At 54.4% G+C, this 13,183-nt stretch overlaps 8 protein-coding genes across 8 annotated transcripts; 5 read left to right on the top strand and 3 right to left on the bottom strand.

Annotated features, from left to right (window-relative positions):
• Positions 1–425: 425 nt before the first annotated feature.
• Positions 426–1,581, top strand: BU26DRAFT_534167 (anion-transporting ATPase; the record flags this gene model as incomplete). The annotated part of the gene is made up of 3 exons (XM_033831203.1): positions 426–815; positions 895–1,484; positions 1,539–1,581. 3 exons carry the CDS (start codon positions 426–428, stop codon positions 1,579–1,581), a joined length of 1,023 nt encoding a protein of 340 aa, XP_033678971.1.
• A 790-nt stretch (positions 1,582–2,371) lies between these two features.
• BU26DRAFT_436408 (uncharacterized protein) lies at positions 2,372–3,188 on the top strand (the record flags this gene model as incomplete). The annotated part of the gene is made up of 2 exons (XM_033824178.1): positions 2,372–2,459; positions 2,566–3,188. 2 exons carry the CDS (start codon positions 2,372–2,374, stop codon positions 3,186–3,188), a joined length of 711 nt encoding a protein of 236 aa, XP_033678970.1.
• A 3-nt stretch (positions 3,189–3,191) lies between these two features.
• BU26DRAFT_554724 (FAD/NAD(P)-binding domain-containing protein) lies at positions 3,192–5,201 on the bottom strand. The gene is made up of 4 exons (XM_033832280.1): positions 4,700–5,201; positions 4,611–4,648; positions 3,646–4,534; positions 3,192–3,592 (listed from the first exon to the last, which is right to left on the bottom strand). The coding sequence occupies exons 1-4, from the start codon at positions 4,722–4,724 to the stop codon at positions 3,315–3,317; spliced, it is 1,230 nt and encodes a 409-aa protein (XP_033678969.1). The 5' UTR covers positions 4,725–5,201; the 3' UTR covers positions 3,192–3,314.
• Positions 5,202–5,381: 180 nt separating this feature from the next.
• BU26DRAFT_554723 (MFS general substrate transporter) lies at positions 5,382–7,553 on the bottom strand (the record flags this gene model as incomplete). The annotated part of the gene is made up of 6 exons (XM_033832279.1): positions 7,059–7,553; positions 6,892–7,011; positions 6,597–6,831; positions 6,503–6,543; positions 5,949–6,450; positions 5,382–5,893 (listed from the first exon to the last, which is right to left on the bottom strand). Exons 1-6 carry the CDS (start codon positions 7,287–7,289, stop codon positions 5,382–5,384), a joined length of 1,641 nt encoding a protein of 546 aa, XP_033678968.1. The 5' UTR covers positions 7,290–7,553.
• A 659-nt stretch (positions 7,554–8,212) lies between these two features.
• Positions 8,213–8,739, top strand: BU26DRAFT_523515 (uncharacterized protein). Its single transcript, XM_033830064.1, has one exon. The coding sequence runs from the start codon at positions 8,466–8,468 to the stop codon at positions 8,619–8,621; it is 156 nt and encodes a 51-aa protein (XP_033678967.1). The 5' UTR covers positions 8,213–8,465; the 3' UTR covers positions 8,622–8,739.
• Positions 8,672–9,541, top strand: BU26DRAFT_436531 (NAD(P)-binding protein; the record flags this gene model as incomplete). Its single annotated transcript, XM_033824181.1, has 2 exons — positions 8,672–8,874; positions 8,929–9,541. Coding segments are annotated over 2 exons (816 nt in total), but the record flags the coding sequence as incomplete, so codon positions are not given.
• A 561-nt stretch (positions 9,542–10,102) lies between these two features.
• On the bottom strand, positions 10,103–11,397 carry BU26DRAFT_509706 (uncharacterized protein; the record flags this gene model as incomplete). Its single annotated transcript, XM_033827166.1, has 3 exons — positions 10,103–10,131; positions 10,169–10,338; positions 10,421–11,397. The coding sequence occupies 3 exons, from the start codon at positions 11,395–11,397 to the stop codon at positions 10,103–10,105; spliced, it is 1,176 nt and encodes a 391-aa protein (XP_033678965.1).
• Positions 11,398–11,787: 390 nt separating this feature from the next.
• On the top strand, positions 11,788–12,897 carry BU26DRAFT_523514 (short-chain dehydrogenase/ reductase-like protein). The gene has a single exon (XM_033830063.1). The coding sequence runs from the start codon at positions 11,984–11,986 to the stop codon at positions 12,776–12,778; it is 795 nt and encodes a 264-aa protein (XP_033678964.1). The 5' UTR covers positions 11,788–11,983; the 3' UTR covers positions 12,779–12,897.
• The last annotated feature ends 286 nt before the right edge of the window (positions 12,898–13,183 follow it).

Here is a 13,183-nt window from a genome sequence, read left to right as displayed (position 1 = left end):
ATGCATGTACTTGTACAGTTGTCTCCGTCACGATGCAATGACAAAGTGATGCTCGGCGTTGGCAACCGAGAATGGTCGGCGCCACAATGTGGCGGCGGGATGACGCAGTGACCACAACCGGGATTTGACTTGAGCCTCCTGCCACTGTAGCATATTTCTTACACCTTGCGCAATCCAACTTTGAAACCCCGCACTCTGGTCGCTTCTCCTCGCTCGCCGTCTGGACGTTCTAACCGAGCTATTCCTTCCACTACATTCGCGCCAGCAATCGTCGCTGGAAGCGCCCCGTGGCGCAAAACCGCACCTACCGCTCGGGAGCTTCCCGAACCTTCTGCAAGTTGAAGCCAGAGTTGCAGTAACTCTAGGATCGCGCACACGGGCACCTTTACTCTCTCCTCCCCCTCCGTCCTCCAAAATCCAACGCCATGGCCAACGCAGTGGTGCTCGACGACGACGTCATGGAGCCCACGCTCCAGCCCATCCTGGATCAGAAGACGCTGCGCTGGATATTCGTCGGTGGCAAAGGCGGCGTAGGCAAGACTACGACATCCTGCTCTCTCGCCATCCAGCTCGCGAAGCACAGGAAATCAGTGCTGCTGATATCGACGGACCCGGCGCACAATCTCAGCGACGCCTTCAACCAGAAGTTCGGCAAGGATGCGCGGCTGGTAAATGGGTTCGATAACTTGAGCGCGATGGAGATCGACCCGAACGGCAGTATACAGGATCTGCTGGCGGCTGGGGGTGAGGGCGCGGAGGACGCGATGGCAGGGCTCGGCGGCATGGGGAATATGATGCAGGATTTGGCCTTCAGTGTGAGTGGCATAGACCTTTGCGCACGGCGGAAATCATGAGGGGATTGCGCAGGCTGATACTAACATATCATGATTATAGATACCCGGCGTAGACGAAGCCATGTCCTTTGCCGAAGTCCTTAAGCAGGTCAAGTCGCTCTCCTACGAAGTCATCATCTTCGACACCGCACCCACCGGCCACACGCTCCGCTTCCTACAGTTCCCGACCGTCATGGAGAAAGCGCTCGCCAAGGTGTCACAGCTCTCGCGCCAGTTCGGACCGATGCTAAACTCGTTTCTCGGCGGCGGCGGACGCCTGCCCAACGGGCAGAACATCGACGAGCTGGTCGAGAAGATGGAGTCGCTGCGGGCCACAATCGCAGAGGTGAACGGGCAGTTCAAGGACGCGGATCTGACGACGTTCGTGTGCGTCTGCATACCGGAGTTCCTGTCGCTGTACGAGACGGAGCGCATGATCCAGGAGCTGAATAGCTATGAGATCGATACGCATGCGATTGTGGTCAACCAGCTGCTGTTTCCGAAGAAGGATAATCCGTGCGAGCAGTGTAATGCAAGGAGGAAGATGCAGAAGAAGTACATTGATCAGATCGAGGAGCTGTATGATGAGTTTAATGTGGTCAAGATGCCGCTGCTGGTTGAGGAGGTGCGGGGGAAGGACAGGTTGGAAAAGTGAGTTTGACTGGATTCTTTGCTTAGGAAGACCAATACTGACGTGATGTTTAGATTCAGCGAGATGCTTGTCGAGCCCTTCCAGCCACCGGAGTAGGCGTACATACCCCAGAGAGGTCACAACACCCACTTCTTCGTTGCAGCCACATGATTGGACACGGTTTTGGTAGGCAGCACTTGATAGACACCTTTTGCAATACCCCGCAATAGCATTCTACAACATGGACGAGCAGAACAAGTTCAAGGCTCCTTGTTATATACGGCTATGCATGCATCGGATACCCCACTCACAGCATGCGCTCAGAACGTGGACGGCGTAGGTAGGTAGTCTTAGTCAGAACCTACCTGCCTTCTTCCACCCATTGAAGGAAGTAGGTCCATAGGATACAAGTACAAGTGCCACCTGCATAACTTTTAGACCCGAGCCGTTCCCCGCCCCGCTTTATTTTCGACTGCGGAGTGGTGTTGCAACAAAGTGTGGAGAGCCGTGTTTGTTCGTTACAGGGAAAAGAAAGAAAGGTTCCGACCCGACGTCCGTCCGTCCCGATCCTACATCTGCATGCATCGACCCCTCCGTCATGCCAACAGCCTTCCGCGAGAGCAAAACGTAGCGCGCAAGAAACTCAAGCAGCTTGAAGAGCGTGGGAATGTTATCCTAGCCTACGAAACTTGATCTGCGTTCTGCTTTCGCGCATCTTCGAGGACGGGCGCTAGCGTGGTTACTATCTGATTCTTGGTAGGTAGGTAAGGCTGACATTCGCGCGATGCCCTCCTGCAGACTAGAGACTGACAATGTTTAAGTAGATACGCGCAGAAGTCTGACTCTGTTTGAGAAATTGAATCAACTTTCTTTGCATTTGTCTCTCGCGGTTCGAATCGCATCCGCTATGGCGACGCAATTGCAATGGCTCATAGCCGGACTAGCCCTAGCATCCGCAGCCTTCTGGTACGACTTCAAGAGCTGGCAGCGCTTCGGTACGTCCAAGAATCACAATTCACCCATCCCCAAGCAACACGCTCTTCTATCTACCCATCTATCCATCCCCTCTCAACCCCCCTGCCCCCAACTAACCTCCCGCAGGAACAGGCGGCACACCCCCCACCCTCCGCGGCTATCTCAAAATCCGACGCTGGGGCCTCTACCTCTCTCTCTTCCAGCGGCAAAACCTGTTCGACGCCTCTCCCATCCCCAACACCGGCCCCTCCTACCTCTCCCCCAGCACTCTCCCCCCGCGCCCAGGCCCCCGTCCCGCCACCACGCGCTGGACACTGCCGCAGCGCCAACACCGCACGCCCATCACCCCGGGCGCCTCCGCCCTGCTCGCCTCTCTCATGCACGACGTCGCCGCCTCCCCCGCCTACGCGCCGTACATCAGCACCGGCCCCAGCAAAACCGAGGGCGGCACGGGCGCGGCGATCTACGTCAAGCCAGACGTGGAGGGGATGAATCCGGATGCGGGGAAGATTTTTTATGAGGTCGCGCATGTGCATCCGAGTGATAGCTCGCTGCATGTTTATCTGGCTCCAAGGGATGCACGGTTGGTGGTGCAGAGCGGGTGGGGGGTTAGGTTTCCGGTGCCGTGGTTGGCGCCGAGCAGCTGGGTGATGGTTTGGGCGCCGAGGGATGAGGGGGAGGTGGGGGTTGTGAGGGGGATTGTTGGGGCGGGGGTGAGTTTTGCGGTGGGGAGGGGGGTTAGTGAGTGAGGAGGGAGGGTGGAAGGTTAGAAGGGTGGTTGGAATGGTGGATGCGTTATGCGAGCGCTCTGGCGGTGAGGAAGCGTAGGAACATGCTTTCATAACGACTTACGATACACGACTGTAGGTAGACGCCTAGTTCACCGGCGATTCTTTCTCATAGCCCTCGCTCTTCGCCCCGTGACTCGGCCTAGTCCCCAGCGTGACCACGGGGCTATTGATGAAGTTCTCCCAGTCGTGCGTGAAGAAGGTCTGAGCCTTTGAGATCTGGACCTCCTCTTGCCCTCGCTTCAGGACCTTCTCATCGTACTCGCTGATCGCTTGTTCAAGCGGTGTACCAGCTTGGGCGGCTTTCATCGCTTCTACGAAGCAGTAGCTGTCGTAGAGGGCGTTGTTGGCGCCTTGCCCGCGGTCTATACCATGATTAGCATCCCAAGAAGCGCGGGGGCGATACGTATAGGCTCACGGAAAGTCATCGCATGCGCCGCATCCCCGCACAGCGTCACTCGCCCCCGGTGGTTATCCCACCTCACCGGCTTCCAAATCTTCAACTGATCCCTCAGCACCTCTGTGCCCTCAGGAATCCACTCGATCACACTCCTATACGGCTCTGCCCAGCCCAACTTCTCCACAAGCGCCTTCAGCCGCTTCACTCTGTTGCCCTCGTTATCGTAGTCCTCGACATTCGTAAGTGCCCACGTGGACAGGATCTGGAACGTCCACGTACTCGGGTCTTTCTCGTCCGGCATATCGAGCACGTTGGTCCGGATGTAGTGGCCCGCGGGGTGGATAGCTATGTCGACGAGTGGATGGAGCTGCTGTTTGATGTGCAGGGCCTGCTCGGGGGTGTAGGAGGCGTGAAGGTTCATCAGCGCAAAGGGAAGGATATCCGCTGCGGCAGCGCGATCGAGGAGGCATTGTCGCATTTTCGAACCGGCGCCGTCGACGCCAACGACTACGTCTCCTTCCTCGCTCGTCCCGTCTTCGAAATGCACTCTCACGCCTCCTCCTCTTCCGTCCTCGAGGAGCTCATACCGCGTAAACTTCTTGTTGTACTGCACGTCCAGCTCCTGCGACAGCAGAATCCGCAGCTTCCGGATGTTCAGCTCGCTTGCCCGCGGGATGGGGAAGGTGAACGCTTCTTCGCGCGTCTGGCCATTATACAGCACGATTCTGTCTTCGCCGATGGCCGCGCAGTCGATGCTGGGATCGACTTGGCAAGAGTTGATCTGGGCTCCGAGATGGTCGGGCAGGAGTTGCAGCAGGTAGGGGCGCGCCCAGCCGAGTGTGAAGGCCCAGTGGCGGTTGCGGTGGATGTTTTCGCCTTTGTCGAAGATGGAGAAGGGGATGTTGGCCTGGCGTTTTGCGTTAGGGTAGGTTCTCAGATGCGATGGATGGTGGAGGTCCAGCGTAGTGCGTGGTGCTAAATACCTTCTTCAAGCCGTGCGCCAGAGCGCATCCAGCTGGTCCTGAGGTCTATCAGCCGTGGGGGGGCTCATCTGTGCGAGCTACTTGCATACCCGCCCCAATGATCAAAACCTTCATCTTCTCAATCCTTGTGTACCAGCTCTGAATTCCGATCGTGATGCGCCAAAGAAATCAGGCCTGCATTCTCAGCCTACCCGTTATATAGTTACATTTGAGAAGCTAGGCATAATCTCAGGGTGAGAGGGGTGACACGACAGTTGGGGATCCGGACGCTGTCAAGGTGGCCGGCCCTCATTGGCAGTGATCCATTTGTATGTGTCGCAGATAGCAAGGTCCTACTGGTCTTCACCTCCATTATTACTATAGCGGAGGGTTCGGACATCCAATTCCGTCTGCTTTGCAGCATTACGGCGCTCGTCAGCCAGAAGTTGCAGGCATCCTAGTCTTCGCCCTGTGCCGTCACCGAACGCCCGACGCATCGGTCAGCACGCATTCGGCCCGATCGGTGGAAGTAATATGCGGCGGCGCATTTCGAGAGGGCGTGTGCTTAAGGGGATTAAGAGAAAGAAGGATGGATGGATGGAGATCGAGTTTCGTTAGAGAGGTTAGCGCGGAAGCCATGCCTTTTTGAAACTAGCGTACCATCGCAACACGTGGGCATTCAGAACGCTACTCAGACGCAGGAGTGCGTATGCTGATACCAGAGGTCTCGACTGTTTTCGAAGTATTGACAAGTCTCGTCTATTGATGCTATGCTTGCTTTCGCTTTTCAGACTAATGCTTGCCCCCAACCGGCCCCGCCCCCTTGAAGAACAGCAACACCACACCCAACCCCGCCACCCCCAGCGAAAAGTTCAGCCACGCCGTACTCCTAATCCCCACCTTAAGTGCCTCATCCCAAGGGCGTAGCCCATGCCCTTCCCCGCCAATCTGATCTACACTAACCCCCTTCTCCCTCGCAACAACCGCCGTCTGCACCGCGGTCGCAATCGCGAGGCCCAGCGCCCTCCCAATCTGACCCACGGCGTTGATCAGCGCGCCGCCGAGCGCCTGGTCCTCCGGCGGCAGGCTCTTCGCGACGAAGAGGGTGAGAGTGGGGAAGAGCGTGTCGGCGCCACAGACGGAGAGGACCATGGCGGGGAAGGCGTAGGCCCAGTATGTTGTGTGCGTCGGGATGGGGATGGCGAAGAGCAGGGACGAGAGCGAGACGCTGGTTATGCCGAAGGAGAGGATGAAGTCGCCGCGGACGCGAGAGAGGAGTTGGGACGTTACGAAGGCTACGAGGACTGCGGGTTTGTTAGACTTTATCCCCATGGGGAATTTTGGGGGTGGAGCACTTGCCTCCTGTTACACCGGTTGGGATGAAGCGGATTGTCGTCTGGATGACTGAGAGACCTTGGTAGTCTTGGAACCAGTACGTTGCGTAGATGAGGTAATTGTTGAAGGACGAGAAGAACAGCAGCATGATAACGTTCGCAGCAGTGAACTTGACATTCTTGAAGATGGACATCTTCATCAACGGGCGCTTTTCCGTCTTGGTCTCCAGATGCTGCTGCCAGAAGCCGAAGGCGATGATGAGCAAAATGGAGACGGCGATGAGAGTGGGAACCCAGGGAGTGCTCCAGCCCACGACGTTTCCCTCGGAGAGGGCGAAGAGCAGAATGACGAGGCCAACGGTGATGATGGTGCCGCCGATCCAGTCAACTGTGTTGCGCATTCGGGGTTCGCGTTGCACGGGTGGCAACGGGATGACAAAGATGCCGGCTATCGTGCAGAGAGCGGCGAGGATGCCGTAGATCCAGAAGACCCAGCGCCAGTTCAAGTATTCGCCGAGTACACCACCCTGGTGTGGTTAGCATCATTTGGCCCTTTCGGTCATGAGACGATGGACTCACGAAGATGTTTCCGAATATGCCACCCAAGGGCGCTCCAGCACCTGTTTTTCGTCAACAGGAGTGGCCTTTCATGAAAGAGATGCTAACAACGCACCATAGCATGAGAACGCATAATTCTTCGCCTTCCCAGGAGGAAACGTAACGCCCAGGATACCAATGGCAGTAGGCACCATCGCCGCAGCTCCTAGCCCCTGGAACCCTCGCAGAACATCAAATCCAATCTCATTCGGGATGAAAGGAATGATAATCGACATGACGGTAACCCAGGCAGAACCGAAGATGAAGATGAGTCGTTTGCCATAGACATCTGCCAAGCGACCCCACAGAAGCTGCAGTACCCGTCAACAAGTGTTCCGTTCTAAGAAAGTCGGACTTAAAGTCGGACATACTAGGAAGCAACCAAAGGTAAGGTTGTATGCCGAAACAATCCATTGCTGACGACTACCCGGGATATCGAGCGCTCTGCCAATCGTCGGGAGAATGATAACCGAGGATTGGACGCCCAAGGTCTGTCTCACATCAGCATCCATTCCAGATATCTCTCTCTCAGACATACATTTAGAAAGGCAGCTCCCGTAACTGTCAGAACTAACGCAATACACCTCGCTTTGGAAAATGGTAATCCGCTCCCGTTACCCTCCGATCTCGCAGCCTCCTCTTCATCTTTGCTGCTCAACGGCTGCTGGGCTTGCACTACTTCGGCCTCTTCCTCTAGCGCCGATATGTTGCCTTCATCTTTTTCTTTATCTTCTTCTAGAATCCCATCTCTTCTAGAATCCGGCGTCATCTCCACCAACGACGCTCAGCAACAAAAAGTGTTAAGAGTGGCGGCGAACTCCTTCGTCGAGCGGCTTAATCCTTTTGTACTTGTAGGGGTGTGGATCTGAGCTAGCTGTATTTGCATAGTGGGGTCACGATCGGTTCCAAGGTTGGCGAAGGGCGAAGGAACTAACCACAGCAAGATTGGTCTGGATTGGTGAGCATAGCGGAAGCGTGCCGCGGAACCACTACTGATGTTTTCGCCATCGTTCTTTGCTCATGTGGGGTGCTGTTGTACGAAGGCACGGAAGAGTAGGTAACGAGAGATCTCAAGACGGGTTTCTGCGTAGAGATGGCCACTACCCGTTATTGGCGGATGAGTTCCGAGGCGTGTCCGCGGCCGATTAGGAATAAGCGGAGCTGCGACAGCTATTTCCGTTTCAGGGAGTACTACTGATGAACGTTGAGAGCACCGAGGGAACCATAAGGAGGAGACAAGGTTGTACAGATGGCGGCGGGACGGATGCTCGCAAGCCGCTTGAACCGACCAATCACACGGGCCGACGGTACGCCATCTTGCATCCGAACAGAACCTCCGAGCTGAGCCATCAGTCTGTGAAAAGAGTACGATAGAAGGTAGTGCAAGGAAATGGCCATAGACACTTTGCTCAGATGCCATGTACGGGAGCGAGCGGACGTCGTGTTACGAGTGGTGGTGCATACTTCTGTTTAACTAATAAGCATCCAGTAGCTCATAGGGACACTGCATGTGCCACCGGATGCAGTCAAAGCCAAAGTAATAACCCGGCTTCAAGGGGCCGTTCAGAGGAGAAGAGCTGTGCTCCTTCTCGTGGTACTGGGAAGCGTTGCTGGCGCTCCGAGACTGGCGGGTCGCTGGCGGGTCGGCGGCCGCTGGAGCCGCCGCGTCACATAATCCTCATTGGGAAGTCCCCTTGAACGCCAAGCACAGATATTCGTCCGGCCAAGAATCTCTCGCTATCCTTGAGGCATATCGTGTTATGTCCGTATAGACGGGCATAAGCTTCGCGCAAAAAGACGGGGACGACGACCGGAAGATGCGTGGTATAAAAGGTCGTCGAGCTCGTTGATCGACTATCCACCATCCGAGCATCCTACTCTTACCACTGCACCAGACTACTACCCCGCTTTCAACTCTATACCCAAACTTAGGAAGAACTTCCCTATGTCCGCCGTCATTGCTGTCGCAGGAGGCTCCGGTGGCCTTGGCCGGGCCATCGTCGATGTGCTGAAAGCCGACAGTCGGTATGAAGTGGTGATCTTGGCTCGTAAAGTACGCCCCCTTCGTCCCCTGTCATGTCCCGACGACCATTTCGCATAGGACTAATGACCGTCATGTAGGCCAATCCCACGCTTGAAGAAGAAACGGGCGTCCGGGTCCTCGCCACCGACTACTCCAACCCAGACTCAATGGTAAACATGCTCGAGGAGAACAAGATATCAACCGTCGTCTCCGTCCTAAACGCTGGAATGGATACCACGCCGGAGTTGAACCTAGTCCAAGCAGCGGATCGTTCGAAGATGACCAAGCGCTTCATCCCGAACGTGTGGAGCTCTGTCGTCTATAAGCCCGAGTGAGTATCGCCAGCATTCCTAGATAGCGCTACCATTCTGAACATTGCATACAGGTATGCCCAGATCTTCCCATTTGCGGCACTCAGGCTGCAGGTCATGGATGCCTTGTCGAAGACCGGCCTTGAATGGACTGTCATCTACCCAGGAATCTTCCTTGAATACTATGTTACAGGACTCCCGACGCACCTCACTAGGCACAAGATCGCTGTAGATGTCGATGCAAATGCTGCTGGAATTCCGGGGTCTGGAAATGTTCCCATCACGTTCACCTACACGTTCGACATCGCCAAGTTTGTAGCCGAGCTCCTGAGCCTGGAAAAGTGGGAGCAGAAGTACTTCACCGTCGGAGACAGCAAAACTTGGAACGAGGTGGTCGCAATCGCTGAGCAGGCGAAGGGGGTTAAGTTCGTCGTTTCGTACGATCCCGTCGAGAAGCTGGAGAAGGGCCAGATCACAGAGCTGCCTGGCCACAAAAAAGCGTATGAGGAGTTCGGCGGAGAGGCGGTGGCCAAACCAATGGTGCAAGGTATGAATGCACGTTTCGGGTTGTGGATGGAAGAAGGCGCGTTCTCATTCCGGGATGGTGCTTTCTTGAACGATATGTTCCCAGACATTAAAACGCTCAGCATGGAAGAGGCTTGGAAGACGGTTGGAGGTAAGAACTAAGCATGCTCCAGCCCCCTATTTCAGCCCAAGGAGTTGCAAACATTTTTCTATAGAAAATTTTAGCCTGTGTATGGAGACTGGGCGAAAAGAACTCATTACGCACCTGCAAATTTCCATCGTGCCGACATCGTTTGTAATGCTTCCAAGAAACATGTAGTGTCGATTTCCGGCAATATGTGTTGAGAGTCGGCAGACCGTATGATTCTGTAGGCACTTAGGGCCTGGTATGCTACCGATGCCCAGGATGGCTGGATACCCAAGTAGTTATCCGTGAAGCCGTTGTATACCTGACACTGACAAAAAACGTTTCTGATCCGGTCAATGTATGAATGGATCGACAGCATTGTATCTTCATCAACTGAGCCCTGCTTTTCGACATAGAAGCATTGAAGTTGTAACCCTGCGCTACAGCCAACGCGTCAGCTCAGTCCAGCCATCTTAAGGAACGGTCACTGTACCATAGAGCGACCGCTACGCCTGACCATGAGCCGGTATCGCGTGTTCTTAATTTCATCATCGTCAGATATTGTTCCAATTCTCTCTGCGAAAGGTGTGCTGCATCTAGGAATGAAGAAGACGAGGAATGACGGCTATCGCGAACCAAGGCTTGCACGCGAGCTAGCTTACGAACAGCTTCGAGCTCGAAAATATGGGCTTCAACTGTGTTCGGATCAAGAGTCCTAAAGCCGACCATGGGCGGGCCTTGCAATACGCGGTGGTTGTCGATGCTGTCCTTGTATGACTGAAAAGGCAGACTTGGCTGCTTCGGAATCGCCAATGGAGGCATATTGAGATATCTGAAATTTCATCAGACAAAGCTCAACATGGAATCAGCTGAAGGGTAGTTTAGAAGTGTTGGCAGCGCTAGCACAATCTCACCTTTCCAAGCGGCTCAATCCCCACCAAGTGAGCACTATCTCTTCTTCTTCTAAAACCATCTCGCCTGGACCTCGACTAGATTGCCTTGCCACGACTTCATCCAGCTCAAGGTCGTAGGCAAGCCTCACGCAAATCCCCAGTGTTGTGAGCGCGCGCTGCTCTACGCACTGGACGTGCTCAAACAGGGCAATCAGCATGCCTGCTTGTATCAGTTCGAGGCTCGGGTGGCTAAGAGCAACATGCTGTGCAAAATGGTATTTGCAAGTCCGGTACCAAATAGATTGAGTAATCGACTCCGCCTGAGGGTGCTGGGAAATGGGCGTGACTACAAGGTGCATAGCGAAAACTATGAGCAAGAATTTGTCCGATGATTGCGATATATGGAAGTTGTCGAAATGCTTGAGTCGTTCCCTCTCAAACTTGGCCTGAGTTATTATAGGTAACCACTTGTGCGTTGATGCGAAATATTGTTGAGCAGTCGCTGCAATATTCGTCTCATGCTCGTCCAGAGCTCGCACGACGCTAGCCCAGAGAACGAGGCCCAAATATTGCGGTTCGAGAGTCTCTGGATTTACAGCCAAAGACAGCGGATTCCGTGCTCCTTCTGGTTCGGACAGTGTTGCGGGAGACTTTTCTTGTGCGGGAGTCCTTCTATGGCCCTCCCCCCTTGAGAAGACATGCGCCTCGATTGTATTGAGTCGCCGGAAAACTTCATCGAAACGAGAGTCGTTGCGGTGATAGTTGACATCAGACTCGTCTTGCCTGTCTCGCTCAGGGTACGAGCATCCTAGCGAAAGCCTGCAATCCGTTGTTAGCGGTTGCGGAATGTCCGACTCGGCTGATGGACTTCTGTGCGTGCAGTACCTCAGACATCGGCTGCAAGCGGGAAGGAGCTTGTCGCATTTCTTTTTGCTGGATTTGCACTGCACACATGTCTTTTGCGCTAATAAAGGAGGAAGGGTGCCTGTCCCGTCCATTGGTGATGCGATGCCGTTGATGGTGTGGAGGGGAGTGCTGAAGGCCCCAACGATGGATTCCCTACCTAGTAGATCGTGCTAAACCCCTTTGGGACGAGACACGTTCTGCAGGGACCCCATTATGTATACCTGACATACATTATAGTACTGTTGATAGACATCGAAAGCGAGATCATTCGGAGATTTCCGCATGTTTCGTCTTGGGCTCAGACAAGCATGACCTTCGAGCACAACTGCCGACGAGCTATTCAATTCTGCACGTCATCATGAACCCCACATTGCCGCACTGAATATTCTACCCAAGTACTTTTGGTTGAGGCTCTCGAGATCAAGAGATATCGGAGCAGAATATTGCGATATCTCCGACTACCATCACCATCTGGACGTTTTGGGTTTGGTGGAAGCAACGTGGAGTATCTCATTCGCCAACTGCAGTGCCACATGCAAGACGAAGGGCACAATCTATCGCATTCGGCTCGTATTTCGTAATATGCTGCCACGCCTGAGGCTCTCCTCGCAGTATATAAATCCGCAGCCTGGCCAAGAGAACCTTTCGAGCAGTATACTACCTCAGCAAAGTTCCATCATGTCCCTCAAGTACAACAAAGTCCTCGTCATCGGTGCCACGTCAGGTATCGGCCTGGCGTATGCGGAGAAAGTGGTCGGAGATGGAAAGAAGGCTATTGTCGTCGGGAGGAGGAAAGAGAACCTGGACGAGTTCGTGACGAAGCACGGTAAAGACAAGGCTGAAGCCGTCGTTTTCGACATTACCAAACTCAGCGAGATCCCCAAGTTCGCGGTCGATATCACGAGCCGACATCCGGACCTTGACTGCGTTATTATTAACTCTGGTATCCAACGCGGCTTCAACTTCGCCCAACCGGATACTGTCGACTTGTCGGCCCTGGAGTTGGAGTTCAATACGAACTACATATCCTACATCCACCTCACGAAGGCCTTCATCCCGCACCTACAGAAGCAGGACAATGAGACGGCCCTCATATACACTTCATCCGGACTCGCGCTGATCCCTCTGCTCATGCGCCTGAACTACTCCGCTTCAAAAGCGGCGCTACACCACTTCCTTCTCTGTCTCAGGGAACAGTTGAAGGATGGGCCTGGAAACATCAAGGTCATCGAAATCTTCCCGCCAGCCGTGCAGACCGAGTTGCACGATGAGAAGCACCAGCCTGATATAAAGAACGGTCGATCAATGGGCATGCCGCTGGACCAGTTCACGGAGGAGTCATGGGCCAAGCTTGTGAGAGGAGACGAGCAGATTCCGGTGGGCTTCGTAGAGAATGCGTTCGAGAAATTCGAGAAGACGCGTCAGGAAATGTTCCAGGGAATGGTGCAGATGTCCAAGCAGCGAGGCCATTGAACCAGGGCGCCGGGTGGTTGGAGTAAGTGGACCCTGGATGTTTTGAGCAGCACCAGTAGTCAACGCAAAAGAAGAACAGATCTCATCGCACAAGGCTTCTCGGATTGAAGGAATAGTGCAACCTGTGAATAGGAGAATTCGCCGTCACGAACTTGGGGAGCCAATATAAAGCACAGCCCCAACGTCCACAATTGGTTAGTGCGGCACAGCCCCGTGAACCTTTCCGCAACCTCGCTGCCGCGAAACCGAAGGATCACCTCTCTCCACCAGCACCAGAACACCCCCTCACCACTCTCTGACCGCGGACAATCCAGACTCACATTGCGCATCTCTTGCACAGTGCGCTATCGTTGTCGCAATAAAGCTTCTTTAGTTTTCACGCTCATCACGCGACTGGCTTTCTGA

This window comes from Trematosphaeria pertusa (assembly GCF_010094035.1).
Source record: "Trematosphaeria pertusa strain CBS 122368 unplaced genomic scaffold BU26scaffold_16, whole genome shotgun sequence".
Taxonomy (NCBI): domain Eukaryota; kingdom Fungi; phylum Ascomycota; class Dothideomycetes; order Pleosporales; family Trematosphaeriaceae; genus Trematosphaeria; species Trematosphaeria pertusa.
Note: the sequence above shows the minus strand (reverse complement) of the source record. Positions and strands in the feature narration are given on the sequence as shown.

Coding starts and splice junctions, on each gene's coding strand:
- BU26DRAFT_554724 (XM_033832280.1), bottom strand. CDS start 4,724: ATGAAGGTTTTGATCATTGGGGCGG. Junction 4,535..4,610: donor TGGCGCACGGCTTGAAGAAG/GTATTTAGCACC, acceptor GCAAAACGCCAG/GCCAACATCCCCTTCTCCAT. Junction 3,593..3,645: donor GGCGCATGCGATGACTTTCC/GTGAGCCTATAC, acceptor ATCATGGTATAG/ACCGCGGGCAAGGCGCCAAC.
- BU26DRAFT_523515 (XM_033830064.1), top strand. CDS start 8,466: ATGTCCGCCGTCATTGCTGTCGCAGGAGGCTCCGGTGGCCTTGGCCGG.
- BU26DRAFT_523514 (XM_033830063.1), top strand. CDS start 11,984: ATGTCCCTCAAGTACAACAAAGTCCTCGTCATCGGTGCCACGTCAGGT.